At 42.3% G+C, this 20,464-nt stretch overlaps 5 protein-coding genes across 8 annotated transcripts; all 5 read left to right on the top strand.

Moving 5' to 3' along the window:
- The first annotated feature begins 495 nt into the window (after positions 1 to 495).
- On the top strand, positions 496 to 3,847 carry LOC129596815 (alpha-2B adrenergic receptor-like). Its single transcript, XM_055494188.1, has 2 exons — positions 496 to 831; positions 2,994 to 3,847. The coding sequence occupies exons 1-2, from the start codon at positions 496 to 498 to the stop codon at positions 3,678 to 3,680; spliced, it is 1,023 nt and encodes a 340-aa protein (XP_055350163.1). The 3' UTR covers positions 3,681 to 3,847.
- A 354-nt stretch (positions 3,848 to 4,201) lies between these two features.
- Positions 4,202 to 6,386, top strand: LOC129596816 (cytochrome P450 2C3-like). Its single transcript, XM_055494189.1, has 6 exons — positions 4,202 to 4,537; positions 4,683 to 4,904; positions 4,958 to 5,482; positions 5,621 to 5,797; positions 5,860 to 6,123; positions 6,205 to 6,386. The coding sequence occupies exons 1-6, from the start codon at positions 4,435 to 4,437 to the stop codon at positions 6,384 to 6,386; spliced, it is 1,473 nt and encodes a 490-aa protein (XP_055350164.1). The 5' UTR covers positions 4,202 to 4,434.
- A 3,899-nt stretch (positions 6,387 to 10,285) lies between these two features.
- Positions 10,286 to 12,467, top strand: LOC129596855 (cytochrome P450 2C3-like). 3 transcript variants are annotated; one of them, XM_055494239.1, is made up of 7 exons: positions 10,286 to 10,349; positions 10,424 to 10,539; positions 10,715 to 10,936; positions 10,994 to 11,518; positions 11,671 to 11,847; positions 11,906 to 12,169; positions 12,259 to 12,467. In XM_055494239.1, the coding sequence occupies exons 2-7, from the start codon at positions 10,437 to 10,439 to the stop codon at positions 12,438 to 12,440; spliced, it is 1,473 nt and encodes a 490-aa protein (XP_055350214.1). In that variant the 5' UTR covers positions 10,286 to 10,349; positions 10,424 to 10,436; the 3' UTR covers positions 12,441 to 12,467. The 3 variants fall into 3 exon arrangements, with proteins under 3 accessions (XP_055350214.1, XP_055350213.1, XP_055350215.1); XM_055494238.1 differs by having other exon boundaries at positions 10,293 to 10,539; XM_055494240.1 differs by having other exon boundaries at positions 10,293 to 10,539; positions 10,752 to 10,936.
- Positions 12,468 to 12,852: 385 nt separating this feature from the next.
- LOC129596853 (cytochrome P450 3A2-like) lies at positions 12,853 to 16,088 on the top strand. 2 transcript variants are annotated; one of them, XM_055494236.1, is made up of 14 exons: positions 12,853 to 12,933; positions 13,284 to 13,375; positions 13,469 to 13,562; positions 13,733 to 13,788; positions 13,850 to 13,893; positions 13,966 to 14,018; positions 14,090 to 14,155; positions 14,210 to 14,260; positions 14,324 to 14,412; positions 14,482 to 14,630; positions 14,731 to 14,855; positions 14,969 to 15,531; positions 15,629 to 15,791; positions 15,856 to 16,088. In XM_055494236.1, the coding sequence occupies exons 1-14, from the start codon at positions 12,868 to 12,870 to the stop codon at positions 15,931 to 15,933; spliced, it is 1,689 nt and encodes a 562-aa protein (XP_055350211.1). In that variant the 5' UTR covers positions 12,853 to 12,867; the 3' UTR covers positions 15,934 to 16,088. The 2 variants fall into 2 exon arrangements, with proteins under 2 accessions (XP_055350211.1, XP_055350210.1); XM_055494235.1 differs by lacking the exon at positions 12,853 to 12,933 and adding an exon at positions 13,012 to 13,223.
- Positions 16,089 to 16,780: 692 nt separating this feature from the next.
- LOC129596854 (cytochrome P450 3A24-like) lies at positions 16,781 to 20,047 on the top strand. Its single transcript, XM_055494237.1, has 13 exons — positions 16,781 to 17,053; positions 17,149 to 17,242; positions 17,369 to 17,424; positions 17,503 to 17,546; positions 17,608 to 17,660; positions 17,731 to 17,796; positions 17,859 to 17,909; positions 17,982 to 18,070; positions 18,165 to 18,313; positions 18,384 to 18,508; positions 18,661 to 19,226; positions 19,326 to 19,488; positions 19,566 to 20,047. Exons 1-13 carry the CDS (start codon positions 16,998 to 17,000, stop codon positions 19,641 to 19,643), a joined length of 1,590 nt encoding a protein of 529 aa, XP_055350212.1. The 5' UTR covers positions 16,781 to 16,997; the 3' UTR covers positions 19,644 to 20,047.
- The last annotated feature ends 417 nt before the right edge of the window (positions 20,048 to 20,464 follow it).

Consider the following 20,464-nt stretch of genomic DNA (forward strand, 5'->3'; position numbering starts at 1 on the left):
GATATTGTACATACCGGTAATTGTACTACTATAGAGTCTATACCTCCGATCTGCAGTCTACCGGCAAGTGTGTACTTCATCCTGTTAATCCGCTGCCAATTCAAGCGAAATAAAATCGATACCTGTGAGAATTAACGTTGCTTATGTTTCTGCTGTAACTACTGTACAGTCTGAACCAGCGGCTGCATCCGTGGATTATGCTGGGACGGTTTCATACATAAATAACCATATATAGCGCGCACGCTTCCAGGCAGGATACATTAACCGTGTTTTTTCCTGACGCGATAATGATGAGCGTGAAGACGAACAGCTTGAAATCTCCTACATAATTCACTGTCTTTTATGGAGAAATGTGGATACCTGCCACGCCAGGAAGTTTCCAAAAATTGCGGTTGCATCCCCGCGTATCCGCACCGGTAATGTTGATATATGACTTTACATGGGTGCCTTTCTGATTTTTTGCTGTGAAATCATCAACGAGAGGATGTAAACTCCATGGACAATGGCAGCGCCCCTGATGCTCCCAATCAGACCACTGCATCGCTCACTGCTAACTGGACATATGCACCCATTGTCACCATCTGCACCGGCACCGCTACGGTCCTGCTCAACGGATTGGTTCTGATTGTCTTACTGCGGCGGGAAAATGCCGCGGTGCCCTTTACGGTGTACCTAATTAACCTGATGCTGGCCAATATTCTCTTTGTTATTCTGGGAAATCCGCTGGATATTGTCAACAGTGTGTACAGCACATGGTATCTGGGATGGGCAGTGTGTACGCTGTATCTGTATGCTTATTATGTCGTGGCGTGCGCGGTGGTTTCGGCGCAGGTAAATAAGTAAATCCCCCCCGTACAGATCACGAACAGAGTACTTACCACATATTTTTATGCATCAGGTATAATGTAGCTTGTTTTGCAGTTATTTTTATCATTTATGCTATTTATCTGCGGCTCTTATACTACTTTTACTGTGCTTTTGAAGGAAATGCGCTATGCAAATGTATTCAATATTGCAAATGTATATTTGCAAAGGTACGGTATTTGCTCGTATTTACAATTAAGTTGCATACATTTTTATTTCGTAAGGTCTATGAATGTAAAATTGTTGGGCTTATCCGATATATGCGTGCTGTGTATTCGATCCTAGAGAGCAGCTCCATGCGCTTGCTAAACTGCAGTACGTAATTCATTTCTATGAGCATTTTTTACAGTTTCTCAATTATTGGTACATACCACGTTTTACTTAGGCTGTTCTTTAGTTTGACAGTGTGTTAGACATCATAAAATTAATATCTATGGTAACATGATAAGCGCTTTAATATCAAGTGTGAATACCTACTGCACAGTGATTCGTTTACTGCATTACTGATTAATGAATATCAGTACCTTGTTATCACTTTTTTCACGCAACCTGTAGGCTGTAGCGTTCGGTTGACATACCACAAGCAACATTTTATCAGTTACTAAACTCATGATTTTTATGTTTTCGAAAATTAATGGTAATGATTTAGTTCGGGGGGTTTTAACTCGGGAAGGGTAACTGATAAATACGGTACTTGGCTGTGTTGAAAAATCAACCGGCAAAATCGCTCATATTAATATACATATCGGCATTTCGTACTAACATCCGGACCTGTTTTTGCTTTCTACAGTGTTCAGTCGATGGCTACAAAGAATTTATTTTTAGAAATACATATCCCGGAAAAACTGGGTAAAGCTGATAATCGATATTTTAATTGCCTGTGTTCGGTAAGAAAGCGTGGTTTCCTCAATAGCCGAGGTCAATTTCAGCTGGTGTAAATTTTTTCATACCTGCAGAGTACCTCTTTAATTATTAATAAGGCGGTGCACACCTTGTTAGCTGCCCTGAGGTTTCCAGAAAAAAAGGGGGTATGAAAAATTAATCCCATAGATCCACTTAACTGGCCATAAGTAGCGCTTCTGCCTGGTCTTCGATCACGTTTCCGGTAGTAGGCGGGTCGCTGTCACTGGGTCCGGAAGCAGAGTGTCTGTTAGTTAATCGATTCTCGGTGGCCCTCATGTAACATACTACAGCAGGCAGTAATTGATTTCAGGTTATCCCCATCCTCTTGCATCTGTGCATACACTTAACCCTGGCGGTGAGCATAGTTAACGTGTCTCGCTTCTTGTAACGCTGTCCAAATATTATCCATTAACGTCATCAACATTCTATTGATCACCATAGTGTACTAAATCGGAAGAAGGACGAACGCATGTCACAAACTAAAACAGTGCTGAATTTGCTGATTTGCATCTACGCAATCCAGGCCGTCTTCATTAAACAAATTGTTAAAACTGCCTGGAGCGGCTTAGTAAGCCAGTTCTTTCATACGTTGTTTTCCAGCTGTATGCCTTCTTTTCAAATGCAGACGGATTAAACAAATTAAATTGGCATTCAAAGTAAACAGCTTATAGAAATTTGGCGTGTTGATATTCACACCATTCTGGGTATAGATATTTGTTCTATGGGAGCCTATATAGATAAACAGAAGTGTACCATTTCTTATGAAACTTGTAGATATGCTGTTTCTACCCAAAATATACATATTGTAATTAAATCGATGGATTAAGCTTTTTGTCCACCAACGTCGGCAGAACAACGGGATAAATCGTAAGAACAGGTTTTTCATAGAATGAGACGCAGCTATGAGCATCGATATCTATTTATTACGCGGCGGGCAGAATTTCGCCAAAGAAAGTGTCAGTTTTTTACACAATCGCTTAAATAGTAAATCCAACTGCACTTATACTTGTCTGGCCGACTTTGACGTACGTAGCTTATATGGCGATGACGTAAATCCAAGTTGGCAAAGTAAATGTGTAGCTGAAGTGAAGCCCGGCCCCTTTATGGAGAAAGTCAAAACCAGCTAGAAAAGCCGTGCATACCAAAGTTTCCTTTCCGTATGACATAATTATTAGAACCTTCCGTGTTTCCAGCGAAATTTATTTTACACTATTGCAATTCTACAGGCTCTGATCACCATCAACCGACTATGGGCGACATCCTTCCCGGTGCATTATCGCATCCACCACAGTCGCCGCGGCGCCGTCCTCATCTGTCTTTCCATGTGGCTGTATGTCCACATCTGTCTGGGTGCCGGCGTCCTCCTGGACGCCGTCTCCTACCGCCTGCCGGTGGAGACCAACGGCTGCGCCATCAACATCCAAGCTCCACCCCTCCGTTCCTGGGGTCTCATCACCCAGTGGACAAACTTCAATATTCCCATTTTACTGGGCGCTGTGGCGTACTTTTACATTTACACCAAGGTGAAGAAACGCTGGGCCATCCGCCGATTGACGATGAAACTGGTGGCGCCGGCCCCTGGAAAGGTCACGCCGGTGTTGACCCTCTCCAATCCACCCAGTGATTCCGCCGTCCGCGAATCCCTGGCATCGCGAAAACGCTCGCAGTCCTTCTTCATCCTGACACTAGTAACGTGGACTAATTTTGTCACGTTGGTCCCGTCGCAGGCGTACTTCACGGCGGTGTACTATGCGGATCCCATGACGCCGGCCATGGATACGCTGTTGCGTGTTAGTAGTATTATGTTGTCGCTACAAGCGGCACTTAATCCGGTATTGTTCGCCATATCGATGGATAATGTGAAACGCTTTCTCCGGGATCTGTTGAGAGATTATTGCGGATGTTGCTATTGAATTTGTCGATTGATTTGGGTTATGTTGGGTGTGGCCGCGAGCAAACTATTAATGAAACAGGGATAAATGTTTCTTTTTATGGTCATGCAAAACGGTTTCTTGATCGGCTAATTTCACGTTACGTACAGGCGATGCTTAGCCTGATGTGAATTTTAGCACCAGGAAAAGCAAGAAAAAACAGTATGTCTTATAGTATAATGGTTACTGCATCACACTCCTTGTCGGTAAACGCTGCGGCAAAAAAGAACTATACCGGCAATACCGGAAAATGCCATGTTATTCTACTGATCCACAAAACAAGCCGCTGTCGCTGTAAATAATTCAATTTGTTTTCACCGGTCATTAAGTCTGCGTACATACAGATGTATACAATGGTACAGCTACAAAATGTTCAAGCCAGTTACGTATATTTACCTCCAGCGATCAATCAGTTGCTTAAGGGTAACAAAAACTACAACATAACAACCACTTAATAAAGCGACAGCATGTAGCGCCTAGCGCTAGTTAAATCACAACGATAACTTTGGTAAATGTTTTTCCTGAAATCGCGAGACACTTAATTTTCGGGCAGAGAAAATATTCACAGAAATATTTTACATATCTGTAGCTTATCTTATCGTCATAAGTTTGATTCCTTGTCTTGGCACTCGTATTTAAATCTGAAGGTATTACATAATTATATGTGTTGTTAAGAGGTCTACGCTAGAATAGCCTAATTTCACCAGTTCATAATTATTGCAAAGTGCTCAAAACGATGCTGCCTCTTCCGTTTTATATCGTTGGGATTTGTTTTGCCATTACGATGTTCTGGAAGACCTTTCGCCGACGATACCGTCTTCCTCCTGGTCCGCGTTTCGGCAAGTATTATTCACCAAAGCTGCGGATTTTACCTGTTTAATGTCAGGTTTTCTTAGAACGTTGAAACTTAAAAAGCACAGTACTTTTGCAGTACATACTATTACCAAAAGACTGTATACGCATAATCTTTCTAAAATTCTGCAGAATGGCCGATTGTTGGTAGTGCTATGAATCTCGGCAGTCTGCCACAAGTGACATTAACCAACATGTCGCAACAGTATGGACCAGTTTTTTGCCTTCATCTGGGACGCGATCTCGTTGTTGTATTAAACGATTATGAAAGCATTAAGAAACTCTTAAGTGTAGAAGAAACCACGGGGCGCCCCAGGAATACCACGCTGGATTTAATGTTAGGAGGGAATGCCGGTAAGAAACCACGTGCCGCTAGGGTTATTTATCAGACGATAGAGCGTTTTCAGGTTTGGCGTTCAGTGATGGAGATCTCTGGAAAGAACATCGCCGTTTCGCATTAACGGCTTTGCGGGATCTGGGGATGGGCAAATCCTGGCTGCAGGAACAAATCCTGGATGAAACTAATCGACTAATTGAGGCACTCGCAGCCACCAACGAGCAGCCGATTGATCCGCATCACCTGGTTATTACAACTATCTCCAATTTGATCTGTGCCACATCTTTCGGGAAACGGTACAACTATGACGATGCAGATTTTCGCGCATTATTGCGGAATGAACATCAGTACGAGCAGCAGCTGAGTCAGATGAGCATCCTCGATTTATTTCCTATCCTACGCTTCGTGCCGCCATTTCGAGAAGTTTTTGAGCGACGGATGAAGGTCATTCAAATCAGGCGCGAACATATGCAACGTGTTATTAACGATGCGAGAAGTTCCGGTAACAAAGACGGACAGCGGTTGGATTATGTGAATTTGTTTATGGAAGAAAAGAAGCGCCAACGGGACGAAGGCGCTGATACTACCTTCGATGGTATGACTGAAACTTTTTTATTTTAGAATTTGCAAGTCTGTCATATCAAAAGATGACTTCTGCCAGAGTAACCGACATATGTGTTTGTCAAATTAAATTACCTGTTCTGTTTGACTGGTCCATTTTTGCAACATTTAGACGAACAGCTTTTACGGTGTGTGGCTGACCTGTTCGGCGCCGGTACCCAGACTACTGCAAATTCTATCTTGTTTGGTTTGCTGCTCATGGTGGAGAACCCCGACGTTTTGCGCAAAGTTCAAGCAGAACTGGACTCGGTGGCTGAACGAAACGAGCAGATTCTTGTCGAGCATAAAGGCAATGTCTGTATTTCCGTTCACTTCCATTTCCATTTGTGCTATAACAATATCGTCCAACAGACCATCTACCTTACACCGAGGCCGTGATCATGGAAATCCAACGGCTGATCCCCGTTGTCCCACTGAGTCTTCTTCACCGGACAACAGCGCCCATCGCTTTCGACGACTACATCTTCCCGTCAAACACTTTAATCATTCCCAACATTTACGCCGTTCATCACGATCCAAAATTGTGGGGCGAAGCGGAAGCTTTTAGTCCCTCACGTTTTGTGGATAGCGACGGGAAGTTTGCAAAATCCCCTTATGTCCTCCATTTCTCTTTGGGTAAGGTTATTCCGTACATTATACATAGGAGTTTCTGAAAGAAGTAAGCAGAAACTGAGAGTTTTTTTGCCATGTTTTCAGGAAAACGCGCGTGCCCAGGGGAAGCAATGGGCCAAGCGGAGCTCTTCTTGGTGCTGGCCAATATATTGCATAAATTTGATTTGCTTATTCCCGAGGGTGTGCATGTTTCCTCGAAGAATTTGGCGGTTAATTTAACAGTTGTTCCAAACCCGTTCCAGTTGATTTTTAGGCGGCGCTTATAAACTGGTACAATGAGATCAAATAAAATAATAGTTATTTGCTCGACATTATAAAATTGTAAAGGGTACTAGAAGTATCTACATTCTGTCCGCCCAAAATAATGGCATTGGAGACTTATGCGAATCGTTAATACTTTCGCGCTTTAAGGTATTATACTTAGGTTGAACGGTTATTATACTTGTACCCAGCATGTGTAGCCGGCAGAAACGTTTACGGGTTTATGGTTTATTATCAGAAGAGCCGCGTAAACTTTCCTGTCGGAATCTGCGGTACATTTATGCTCAAAACGGAGCCAAAGGTGATAAAGATGGTATGCGGAGCCTGCCCCATTAACATTTGCATAAACCCTCAGCATTTTTTCCACATTATTTCCATAGGTCTGAATTACGTACGCTACTGCCCTAATCTCTTCCCAGCATGTTCTGTATAGGTAAGTCGTGTGTAAAGTGCAAACCATGTTAGAACGCTCCTGAAAATCCATTCCATATTGCACTGAAAATCGATAGCCCGAGAGTTTAAAAAAAAACCATTAAACCGACGGATTATTAAATTATTAAATCAGTGACATCATTAAATTATGAAATCAGTGACTTTTTTGATCGAATTTCATTTGCATGATTCAAGTATTACTTAATCAGAGATAATAATTTTCGGCACTCGTAGTAGGTAGTAGTTAGTACTAATAGTACCGAAAATTATTGATTACACTGACTCATTGCAGAAAACACAGTACTATAAATTTTGTAGTACTGCATTTTCATGCGGTGTTGTCCATATGGGTACATATGTAACTGGGTACTTGCACATTATAGCGAATTTAAGAAAATACCAGTGCCGACCTGTACTTCATGACGGTTCGCCTGCCAATACGGCGTGCCGGCGTTCTTTCTCTGCCCATCCTGATGGGTTGGTAAAATCCTGATGGGTTGGTACGACTACGAGACGTGGTCACGTGGAAGAGCACGTGTCACAGGAACTGGTTTCTGCGCATGATCAAAGCCATCTTCGTCTTGGAAGACTATAGAATTAACGGCTTCCCCGTCGTTACTCTTCTTACTTGTTAGGGACAATAATGTAATGCTGGCTTCCCGCTGAACCCGGCATGCTGTTATTTAAGTGTCGCCAAGGTATGTAGGGTTAAGTATATAGGGAAACCCTATGTACCTTGGTGTCGCTTACCGAGTTAGCCCTTGTTCGATTTTAATACCGCTTATTATTTTCAACACAAGATAATAAATATACTCTATGAGTCAGTGTATCCATCCACCCTTTTTAAAGTGCCTAAATTGTTCCATCCGTCAGACGTCAAGTGGGACGATACGTGCTTTTTTATAATCAGCGATTAAACAAAGTACAGATACATGCTGGTGAAAACGCGGATACCCACTTACTTGCAAACTGCCAACCTGTGAAAAAAAAGCCAGTTACTGATACTGAATTAATCGTCAACAATTTTTTTTGGGAAGCAAAAACACCACTCACTAGTGGATCACTATCACCATATTATCGCGGTCACACTGCTGATTTGCCGGCAGTGACTCGACAGGACTGCCGGTAGGTGGCCGGGTAGCATTGATATATCTTAACACGATCTAGCGCAGTGACCTGTTGGGCAATCACGGAAGTAGGAACCCTACGAATGTACTTACCCCAAATTACCGAAAATATGTATTGCTTCCACCCGGACCATGTTCCGACAGACCAATCATACTTTGTGATTATCATTGGCCCAGCTGGCAGGATATTCCTCTCAGTCTAGTGATCCTCACATGCCATCCTAGAGGAATCCTTTCTGCAAATAATTACCACGATTAACAATGCTCACTCCCCGTAACCGGATGCGATTTTGACGTCAGCCCACCTGCCAGGATATTGCACTCAGTCTAGTGGTTCTTGCACTGCCGTATTAAGGACGTCCTTTCCACAAAAAAATTTCCCCGATTAAATAAGGATTCCCGTTTATTGTAAAGGAGATTGCATCTGCTGAGCTGCACAAGATTTGTTTTAAATGGCTACGTGCTTGCCTGACAATTTATTTAGTGTTAAAGCTGGTCGTCAGAACTACGATGCGAGTATATTTTAACACAATGCATCCCGTGTGGAGATACGCGGCTAATATGCCGCTTTGTAGCGACGATAATCCAGTTGTGCCAACTTGATCTTGCATGTCCTTTCGATTGAACCATCTATGTGTCTTTATCGTTGAGTTGTGCCAATCTGACTTTGCAGGTCCGATTGGTCCTGCAATGTCAACATGGCACAACTGGACAAGAAAGACTGATAAAGGGTTGTCTGGAAAGAAGGAGATGTGCAGATTTCCTACTTTTCATGCGGTAAGTCATAGCAGACCGAAGACCGAAAGGTACTCTGTATTGTAATAATCTTTTTGCAAAAAACGTCCCTGGAGTATATGTTTTACACTGTAAGGTAAGCGTAGTTTAATTCCTTGGCGTGCTTTCGGCGTCCTGGGCGGGCGATATGTTACTTAATTATTTTCGCCGGAAATAGCCATCGAAACAAAAACAAGTTTCAATTGCGATTATACTTGATACTGTTTTGCGTTCCCTAGGGTAGTAACTCTCGGTACTCAGTGGTGCTGCAAGATCATCAAGCGGTGCTAGCTTTAATTTCAGTAATTTCTTTCGCACTGAACAGTGGTAATTTTCACTGCGGGAGCAGGGAGCACTGGCAGCTGGCAACTTGCATTGCTTCGCTGGGTCGTGATGATTCATCAGTTATCATACTCAGTTCTGTTTGTTAAACTGTGGCAGTTCAGAACAGCTGTCATCCCATTATAGCGATGACCTTCATTACATTATTCTTATTAAATATAGTATATGCTTACATTATGATTCCATCCATACCTATAAATTATAAAGATATGCGTTCAGTGAGTCATATGGCTATCACCTTGTTTTACGCGTATAACGCATTTTGTTTAGCCTGGAAAAATAATAACTTTCTAAGTTTAGTTTATTCAAGAGCAGACAAACCCTGAGGCACTCGCTAGTCTGGTCAGATAATAATAAGAACAACAATAAAAAAAACAACATTCGTATCGTAAAAACAATAGTATTGGTAATGCAGCTGAGTGTGCTCAGATTAAATAAATACGGTAATGTGGTGGAAAACAGCAAGTAGCAACCATCAACAGGAACAATGCACTAGTTTTTGGTAATTTTTAGCCCTTTCGGTGAGTCGAAAATCATAAATCTCCGTCGGTGCACAAATCAAAACGTATTAGTAAATGTCATGGACTCATGTCAATAGGGCTATTCCATCATTTTGAATATAATCTACAATGGTCGCGGACAGGCCATTACTTAAAGAAATAAGGGTAATACCAATGTTTCTTTTTATGATCAAAAGTTTTCTTGCTCCGTTAATATCAAGTTGTCGTGCACACGACATTTAGCCTGATATGGATTTGAACGCCACGCAATAAAATAGCTATGGTTTAGTTTTTACGGTCTTGCAACATGTCGGCTGTAATCCTGCAAAAAAAAAACAGTAAATGCAATATCGCAAAATGCCGTGCTTATTGTAATGCATCGATCTATGTATCTGTGCATGTACTGCTACAAAATGTTTAAACAAATCACGAGGAGGATTTCTAACTGACCGTGAAACCCTTTTGCGAGTGCGTGCCCTGTTTTGCACTGGAAGAACAATGGACTCCAGCTTTCTGTCTGCTCGAGACAGTTAGGTAGCTGTTTCAGTGGTGAGTTGTCACAAGTTGTAATAAACTGGTTCAGTCACTTTTCTGTTTATTCACCCGCCACTCCCTTAGTGTGTTGTTTTTACTTCTCATCGTTGTTTTACAGTGCACGATAGATCGTTATCTCAAGCGGTTGAGCCCTGCTTAACTTGTAAAAGTACTGTAACTAAAATTCTAACATGACAACCACGTAATGGCAGCGTGCACCAGTGTACCACTATAACTGGAACCACGACACTTTGATCTGGTAATTTTGCTCGCTGCTCGTATGTACCTACACACTAAAATAACCCAGTTTCCTTATTCCATAATCCTTGTAAGGTGCGTAAAGACGATGCTGCCTCTGGCGTTTTATATCGTGGGAATCTGTTTCGTCGTTACGATGCTCTGGAAAAACGTTCGGAGAAGATACCGTCTTCCACCTGGTCCGCGATTCGGTAAGTATTATTATCGAAACTACTGCTTTGCGCGATCAAAAATCGCTGGAACGTTAAAGATGAGGATGAGGAACCACAGTTAAATCAGCAAGTTCTAGTTTTGCAGTATTTGTACATAATAGCAGAGCGTACGAATTTGATCATAGTACTCACAATTTTGTTCATAACTCTTCAGAGTTGCCAATAGTTGGTAGTTCTATGTATCTCGGCAGTCAGCCACAAGTGACATTGACCATCATGTCGCAACAATATGGATCCATTTTTCGACTGCATCTGGGGCGCGATTTGGTTGTTGTATTAAACGATTATGAAAGCATCAGGAAACTCTTAAGCCTGGAAGAAACCACGGGACGCCCCAGGAATACAAAGCTGGATTCGATGTTAGGAGGAAATGCCGGTAAGATACACGCCCGTTAACTGATTCTTGAGGAATGAATTTAAAGTATGTTTTCAGGTTTGGCGTTCAGCGATGGTGATCTTTGGAAAGAGCATCGCCGTTTTGCGTTATCGGCTTTGCGGGATCTAGGCATGGGCAAATCGTGGCTGCAGGAACAAATCCTGGACGAAACCGATCAATTAATTAAGGCTCTAGCTGCCACCAACGAAAAGCCGATTAATCCGCATCATCTAGTTATTACAACCATCTCCAACTTGATCTGTGCTACTGCCTTTGGAAAACGTTATAATTACGATGATGAAGATTTTCGCGCGTTATTGCGGAATGAACATCAATGTGAAGAGCAGCTCAGTGAAATGAGCGCGCTAGATGTGTTCCCTATTCTGCGATTCGTGCCACCCTTCCGAAAAGTGTACCAACGACGAATGAACGTCGTACAAATTAGACGCGAACATATGCAACGCGTTATAGATGACACAAGAAGCTCTGACAACAAAGACGGACAGCGGTTGGATTATGTGAATTTGTATCTTGAAGAAAGGAAGCGTCAACAGGGCGAAGGCGCTGATACCACCTTCACCGGTACGTGGAAGCTATTAGAGCTACAGAATGTACTTGCAAGTTGAAGATGTCTTGTCAAAGGTTGCTAGAAATTTTGTGTGTGTCAGAAAACGACGTAACTATTAATTTTGATCATTAGACGATTTTTACTGGTTCTGTTCTAAAATGTTTAGACGAACAGCTTTTACGCTGTGTCTCTGATCTTTTCGGCGCCGGTACCATGACTACCACCAGTTCCATCTTGTTTGGGTTACTCCTCATGGTAGAAAATCCCGAAGTGGTGCGCACAGTTCACGCAGAATTGGACACAATCGCCGAGCGAAACGAGCAGATTCTTGTCAAGCATAAAGGTACATAATTTTATTTGCGGTGTTCATCATTAGATGCGATTGTTTCATCATATGTTAGGCCATTTGCCTTATACCGAAGCCGTAATTACGGAAATCCAAAGACTTATTCCGGTTGTCCCGTTGAGTGTTCCCCACCGGATAACAGCACCCATCGCTTTCAATGAATACATCTTTCCGGCCGACACCTTGATCATCCCTAACATTTACGCTGCCCATCATGATCCGAAATTGTGGGAAGAACCGGAAGTTTTCGATCCCTCCCGTTTTGTGGATAGCGACGGGAAGTTTGCAAAATCTCCTTATGTTATCCATTTCTCTTTGGGTACGCTTGATTTCATACAATATGAACAGGGTTCTGCAAAAGTTGTGGTATGCACAAATTGAAAAGGTTCGAATGTTGTTTTTTCGCAGGAAAACGGGCGTGCCCAGCGGAAGCGATGGGCCAAGCGGAACTATTTTTAGTGCTGACTAACATATTGCATAAATTTGATCTGCTTGTTCCTGATGGTGTGCATATTTCCTCGCAGAATGTCGCGGTTAATATAACAACTGTACCAAAACCATTCCAGTTGATTTTTAAGCGGCGCTTTTGAACTGGTAAAACAAGAATCACACATTTACTCACGGTTTCCGAAATGTGTGTACATCTATATCTTTCTGTACAATACAGAGGAGCACTACGTATTCCGTGTACTTTTGTGTACGAGCAAATCATCAGTTTTGTACGGTACTGCTTCCAGTTTGCTACAGCTTTAGGCATATCAAAGGGGGAAATGTTTATAAATCGAACATTTGTGGATCAGCTATAATATAAACCGAACACACAGTTACGCTTTTGTGGAACTGCAAAATACCTAATTTCTACTTATGGTACCGTAACTGATGCTCTACGGATGCATATGCTGTGACGCGCAATTTGTACATAAACACTACTCCCCGGCTGTTGCAGTAATTGCACTCGTGAGACAGTCTTTCTGTACTGCATCGTAGGTATCTTAAAGTTTTGCATTTTCAGCCACCATGTCACAGTACAGTATAGTACACTACGAACGCAAACTTGAAATTTGGCGGAGCGTTGTTCAAACGGTAATGCAGCAATCGTTTTAGATGGCGGCTTTGCAAACCCTTGAATATTTTAGCGAGCGCGTACTGCCTTACAGTTTAGTTGTAAATCAAGGCAAGCAAATTTTTCTGCTGTGCTAAATTATTAGGACAGCAAAATAAGCAACAGCGGTGGCTAATACTCATCGACCGTTACGCTGCCTGTTTCTGATACCGTCGATTATATGTGGGTCTTATCGGCCACACGGTTTTCAATCAGTTTATTGATTACTCCTTTGTACAATATTACACCGGATGCACAACCACATTCTCACGTGCGTGCTTTGTGGTAGAAGATGCGATAACTTTAGCAGCATGTCAGTTTTACTGATTAGGTGGCCAAATGTGCCGAACTCGATGTTCTATTTACCAACATGGCGTTTTTTATATGGATCTTCGCCGCAGCGATTATTGCCTATTTTGTATAGTGAGTAAAAATTCTCTGTGAGCGTTCTTAGAAACTGCGTTTTATTAAAAATTTTTACGTTATTCATTAAGAGGTATTCGACTAATTTTCTAGCGATTCATTTCGCAAAAGTCAGTACTGGCCGCGGAAAGGAATCCCGACTTTGACACCGATTCCACTTTTCGGAAGTTTAATCGACGAAGTCGCGGTAAAAAACTGCTTAAAAAGCCGAGTTTAAATAGCTTCGCAGTTTCTTTTGAGTTTGCGCAAAACAACTTTGGTTTTCGGTTTTTACGGGTGATGAAATTGAGTACATAGCACATTTAATGTGATATCGCTGAACTGCCGTATATTACGTCCTTGTTAATTTTACACTAGACGGGGCAAGGAGAATTCGATTTGAAATGGACGAAAAAGTTGGGCCGCACGTTCGGGTAGGCGTTATTTGTGACACCGCGTGGCTGCTTTCTTATGCCTAACGAAATCATGTTGCAGGTATTTCGACGGACCGACTCCAGTATTAGTGACGTCCGATCTGGGTAAAACGATAGCATGCATTTAATATTTGTTTCGCTAAAAATAGTTTAAATTTTACCTTGATTGAATATCAGATATGCTGAAGAACATTATGGTCAAGGACTTCACACATTTTGCTAACCGGCGAGTAAGTCGTAAAACTTCCCCACCATGACAATAATCGCCAAGGAAAATTTGAAACGCAGTTCACCAATTTAGGATATGGGACTTAACGGACCCATCATCGAGCTAGCTTTAATAGAGCTCCGCGACCAACACTGGAAGGTAACCCTCTGGAACGGTATGTTTATAGCCAGCACTATTTGAACCATTCTGCAGGACATGCGAGGTGTTTTGGTGCCAGCGTTTACTTCCGGAAAATTAAAGCAGGTGGCATAGTCTTTTAAATCCACCCTGGAAGGGCATTTCGAATGAGCAGTGGTTCTCTTCCAGATGAATAGCTTGATTCAAGAATGCTGTAGTGATTTGCTCAAAAACCTGGAAACGCTTGCAACGACTGGAGAAGAATTTGCGGCAAAAGAGTATGGTCAAGGCTAAACAATGATCGTCCATCATCGGGATAATAATAATGTTATTGTTCACATGTGCAGATTATTTGGTCGGTTGACATTGGACGTCATCGCTACCGCGTTCTTCGGCACCAAAATTAATTCCCAAGAAGAACCAAACAGCGGATTCGTCCGAAATGCCCGGAAAGTCTTTGATTTTTCCCGCGCTTATGTGCCTCTTTTATTTGCCGGTAAGCGCTAACTCGCATGGTTCGCATCGTTTGACCTTGAAGCCTAATTCAAAATATTCAATGAAATCTCCATTTTTTTGAAATCTCATGTACTCTGTAGTGCTGTTTCCAAAACTCCAACCGCTGATGCGACGCATGGGAATTCAGAATATCGATAAGGCGGCTGTGCAGTTCTTCGTCGACAACACGGAACAGATCATCCGATTGAGAAAAGAATCCAAACAGGTACAAAACAAAATGTATCTGGTAAAACCAGACTCTGTAGTAAGTTATCTTTACACACGTAGATTTCCCAGTAAGCCAGTGATGATCGTCACTACGACTGTTTTCATATATAGACAAGACGAGATTTTCTTCAAATGATGTTGAGCTCGCTAAAATCTGATACGCACGAAAAACCTGCCCATCGCGATACCACCACTGTGGTCCATAACGACACCGATGCCGATGTTGCGTCATCGGCCATGGTCCTGAGTGGTACCCAGGACAAACCGCTCTCCCATTCCAACTATAAGCTCTCCATGCTGGAACTGGCCGCGCAGTCCACCACCTTTTTCCTGGCCGGTTACGAAACGACTTCCACTGCTATCACATTTATGGCGTACTGTATGGCGGTGCATCCGGATATTCAAGAGCGTCTGCGCGCCGAAGTACAGACCGTCTTGGCTGGTAAAGATGTCATCGAGTACGACGATCTGGCGGCCATGCACTACATGGATCAGTGTGTCAACGAGACGCTGCGATTGTATCCGCCCTTTTCGAGGACTGATCGGCACTGTAACGAGGACTGGACGTACGACGGGGTGGAGTACAAGAAAGGGACGGTGATCGGCGTGCCGATTTTGGTGGTGCACCGGGACCCCGAGTACTGGCCGGAACCGGAAGTTTACAATCCCGAAAGGTACATAAACTTCCTAATTGAAATTTATTGGTTGTTATGCGGAAAGGTTTATATGGAGCGGACATCATAGACTTCTTCTTTAGCATACAATTTGCAGGTTTTCCAAAGAAAATAAGGGTAACATTAAACCGTATTCCTTCCTGGCATTCGGTCAAGGTCCACGTAATTGCATCGGGATGAGATTCGCTTATTATGAAATCAAGATGGTTATGGCGAGTATTCTGAAGAAATACCGGATCGTCCGCAGCCCCAAAACGCAGGTATGGGCTTCCTCCGAGACACAGAGTGTTCCGGATGTTGACCGGGTTGGTTGTTTTCTCGCAGGTGCCGTTAGTCCTTAAAGACGATATTGTCTTCATGTCGACCGAACGGGGCGTTTGGCTCAAAGTGGAGAAGCTGTAGCCGAACAGGCGTTAGTGACATCTTCCTTCAAGATGTTCATCTGTTTTTTCGCAAAACCTGCTATGCTTAGTGTATGTTTAATCAGCACTTTCAAATGACAACTGTGGCGTTAAAAAGGAGGAATGAAATACAAACCTACATATGTAGTATGTACTGTATTGTTGCATTTTCGGTACCTTTACTAGCGATCCCTTTCAGGCAGGCGATTACAAACGTCAACCAGCAAATACCCATGCAACAATAATCCCTAAAACTTCGAGTTTATTACTGCAAAGTTTTTTTTTGAAAAAACCATGCAGCATGTGAACCGCCTCACAGCTGCAGACATTTATAGCTTAAATTAATATGTAATCTATATGCAAATCGTGGGCCATGACGAAAAACGGTGATATATGTGTGATTTCAGTAATTTCGCCTGTTCAGTACATGTGCAGAATAAGGTGCACACTGCACAGAAACGTGAATTTTTACATCATCATAAGTTCGGCACCTTGGCTCAGCAGGATATGTGCTTCCAGACTGCTGACCTCAACGCTTTTCTTTGCGGATCCGGCTTTTTTAGCTTTATCTATATTTACATTGCCGGATGCTTATTTCATATTTCATCAAATGTTTTATTCAAAAGCGCTACATACTGTGGTACCGGTACTGCTGTGCTGCCTGTGCACGATTACTGTTTGCCGGCTTTTTTCAGTTACATGCACCAGCTTGCTAGCTAACACTGTGCGCAGTCTGGAGCTCAAGGTCAGGTTGCAGAACAGCATTCATTACACTTTCTTACCAAACATTTTCAGCCTAAGCCCTAAGGCAATCACTCACTGTATCTACCAAGCTTTTTATTCCAGCTTGTACCATGACCACTATCAAGAATGGCAAAGAATAAACGATGTTAATCGGCAAACTGGCATTATCACAATCGTGAACTTGTAGACTATTCTATCTAATCATGTGATTTTGCTGTCAGCCACCGGCTGGGGAAAATTAGAATATTAATCAGCGACGGTTTTGAATCCATTTCATTTTTCAGCAGACTGTTTTGTTTTGCAACCTGCAATTATTCGAGGATGGCGCTTTTCTGGATAGCCGCATCCCTGGCGGGACTTGTTGGTTATTTCGTATAGTAAGTAGATATACATCAAGTACATTTTATAATTTTCTAGATCTGGAAGTGCTTGTGACGTAAAGTTTACTAAGTTTATGTTATTCTGTTTTCAGTGACACGTATCGCAAAAGTCGGTACTGGCCTGAAAAGGGAATTCCATCGCTGACACCAGTCCCGTTATTAGGCAGTCTGCTGGATGCAATGCGGGTAGCACAATGGGCCTTGGGTCGCAATGTTTTGCTGCATTTTAACCTCCGCTTTGTTTTGCTACTTGTACAATGTCATATCGTCTGCTGTTAGTGTACCTCTGTAGCTTATTCCATGCTATTTCAGACGGGACAAAGCGCCTTCGATTTCAAATGGACAAAAAAACTAGGACGGATCTTTGGGTAAAAAACTATTTACTGCAAAAGATTGTAAAGTAATTTAAATGACATTATCAGCACGAAACCTGATAACGTTTGCAGATACTTTGATGGGCCAACTCCAGTCATCGTCACTTCTGATCTTGGTATTTCAGTACGCCTTGAAGTAATTTCCCGAATGAAATTAATAATTTTTTTCGGTGACAGAGATGTTGAAAAACATCTTGGTGAAAGATTTTTCCCACTTCGTTAACCGACGAGTAAGTACGATCCCATTATCGATCGCTTTTGCTGTAGTTGCTCTTCGTATTCACACCATTATCGCAATAGGATTTCGGAGTGAGTGGACCAGTTATGGAGCTGAATCTGACTGAAATAAAGGATCAACGTTGGAAGGTACCTGCGTCTAATACAGGTACATACTGTTTACTGCAGTTTAACGGATTCATTTCTTGTAGGACATACGTAGTGTCTTACTACCGGCTTTTACTTCCGGCAAATTAAAGCAGGCAAGTATCACTCTTTGAAAATTCAAAGTGCTGAAAATCTTACAGTTTCGTCCGATTGTCTGATTACTGTAGATGAACAACTTGATCAAGGAATGTTGTGATGATCTTTTGAGGAAGATCGATCAATTCGCTGTCAGTGGCCAAGAATTCTCGGCAAAAGAGTAGGGAACTCTACATTTATCACATTCATGCTAATCCGATGTACGGAGAGTAATCGAAAGATTTTTCTTGACCGATTAATTTTGTTCTGACTAGGTTATACGGTCGGTTGACCTTAGACGTCATCGCTACGACCTTCTTCGCAACCAAGATTAATTCCCAAGAAGATCCGAATAGCAGTTTTGTAAAGCATGCCAAGAAGATTTTCGAGTTTTCGTTTACCGATATGTCGGTCTTCCTTGCCAGTAGGTTGCTAGTCATTCGTATTCGCAGTTGCGACGCGTAAGATGCCAAAGCGTATGGGTTCCTTTACAGTGCTTGTCCCAAAACTAAAGCCGGTGATGAAGTTTTTAGGAATGCAGAGTTTCGATAAAACGGCTACTGATTTCTTCGTCAGAAATACAGAGCAGATAATTCGGCTACGAAAAGAATCCAAGCAGGTAAGCTATTCATTGCAACCGCTTTTATCAATCAAGAAAGAAGGAAAGCCTAAAGCTGCTCTAAAAGCTGACTCTTTAGGCAAGATTGCGACATAAAAATCACAACTGTAAATATTACGAGTATAGTAAAAGCATTTTTTAACAACTGCCAGAACCGACGCGATTTCCTCCAACTGATGCTGAACTCCATGAAATCGGATGAAGCCGTTACCGACACCAAGCCAACCCAAACCGCAACCATGGTCCATAACGAAGTCGAATCGGACGTGGCGTCGGCCGCCATGGCACTCAGTGGCAGTCAAGAGAAACCTCTCTCCCATTCCAACTATAAACTTTCCCTCGAAGAGCTTGTGGCGCAAGCCATTATCTTCTTCCTGGCCGGTTATGAAACAACGGCCACCACACTAACCTTTATGACCTACTGCTTGGCCACCAATCCAGATATTCAAGAGCGTTTGCAAAAGGAAATTCGAACGGTCTTAGCCGGTAAGGACACCATCGAGTATGATGATCTGGCGGAGATGACGTACCTGGATCAGTGTGTCAATGAGACGCTGCGACTGTTTCCACCGATATCCCGATCGGAGCGCTCATGCAATGCAGAATGGACATACGAAGGAGTCACGTATGAAGAAGGCACAATTGTAGCGATACCAATCTTTGCTATCCATCGGGATCCGGAGAACTGGCCCGAACCTGAAGTTTACAATCCCGAAAGGTAATTTTAACGATTTTCAGTTAAGATTCTACCAAATTTTATGCTTTTGGATTTCATTAACTGCCATTACTTTAAGTTCTAATAATATGGCTTTTGCAGATTTTCCAAGGAAAACAGAGCAAATATCAAGCCGTATTCTTTCATGACGTTTGGCCAAGGTCCGCGCAATTGTATCGGGATGCGGTTTGCTTTGTACGAAATCAAGATGGTGATGGCTAGTATTTTGAAGAACTATCGTTTTGTCCAGAGTTCAAAAACCCAGGTAGCGTTTTGGGCCGTGAAGTGTGAAGCATCCTATTCATTCTCTTCAGCACAGGGCTATTTCATTTTTTTCAACAGGTGCCGTTGGTGCTGAAAGACGAGGTTGGCTTTATGTCTACGGAGAAGGGCGTCTGGGTGAAGGTGGAAAAACTGTAGCGAACTGCAGTACAGTTACTTCTGAGAAATATTACTGCAGTACAGTTACTACTAACAAATGTGTGTGCAGAAGAAAGGAACACGTTAATACGGGTGATTACTGTGGATTCCCATTAAAAGTGCTTTCAAATGTTCGTTATTATTGTGCCGTGTAGGCGTACAGTTGGCATAATTGTTCCCCATCATGTTATTGTACATGTATATTAGCCAGGCATTATTTTCGCACCGATGCCGATGCTTTTACGTTCAGTCAATAATTTTGAGAAATAATTCATGTTTAATAATCTTCGATGATAATTATTTTATGATGCTCACTATAGATGTGGCGGTTTCGTTTTGCAGTCCATATCGGTTCAGTTTATCGTCACGGAGCAATTAAATACGATTAAGTTCACCTATGACAATTACTGCACTGTTGACCATTAGTGCACTGCAATTGCGTCTTTTTGCTGACCTCAACACTGCTTTTTTGGGATCCGTTGATTTTCAAGTGCTGTGCTTAATGTTGTTGTGAGTGTAATATTGTATGTATGAGTGTACGTACGACATATACGTACACGGTACTCTTACACATCATAGCAGACTGCTGTGTATTAATTAGAGATGCCGGTATTGTCGTATAACTCGTATTGCAATCAGTATGATGAACAATAATTATTGGACATGCATGTCCTAACTCAACCGAGTTTACAGATAAATTCAGTGCGGTAATTGCTAATTAGCTGTTCTTGGTTTACCGTACCACTTTCACTACACCGTAACCGCACACGTTCATACACTTCTTTAAGTTTACTAGTTCACTAAAACCTTTTTGTACGAGG

This window comes from Paramacrobiotus metropolitanus, unplaced genomic scaffold (assembly GCF_019649055.1).
Source record: "Paramacrobiotus metropolitanus isolate TYO unplaced genomic scaffold, Prichtersi_v1.0 Parri_scaffold0000096, whole genome shotgun sequence".
In the NCBI taxonomy this organism is placed as follows: Eukaryota; Metazoa; Tardigrada; class Eutardigrada; order Parachela; family Macrobiotidae; genus Paramacrobiotus; species Paramacrobiotus metropolitanus.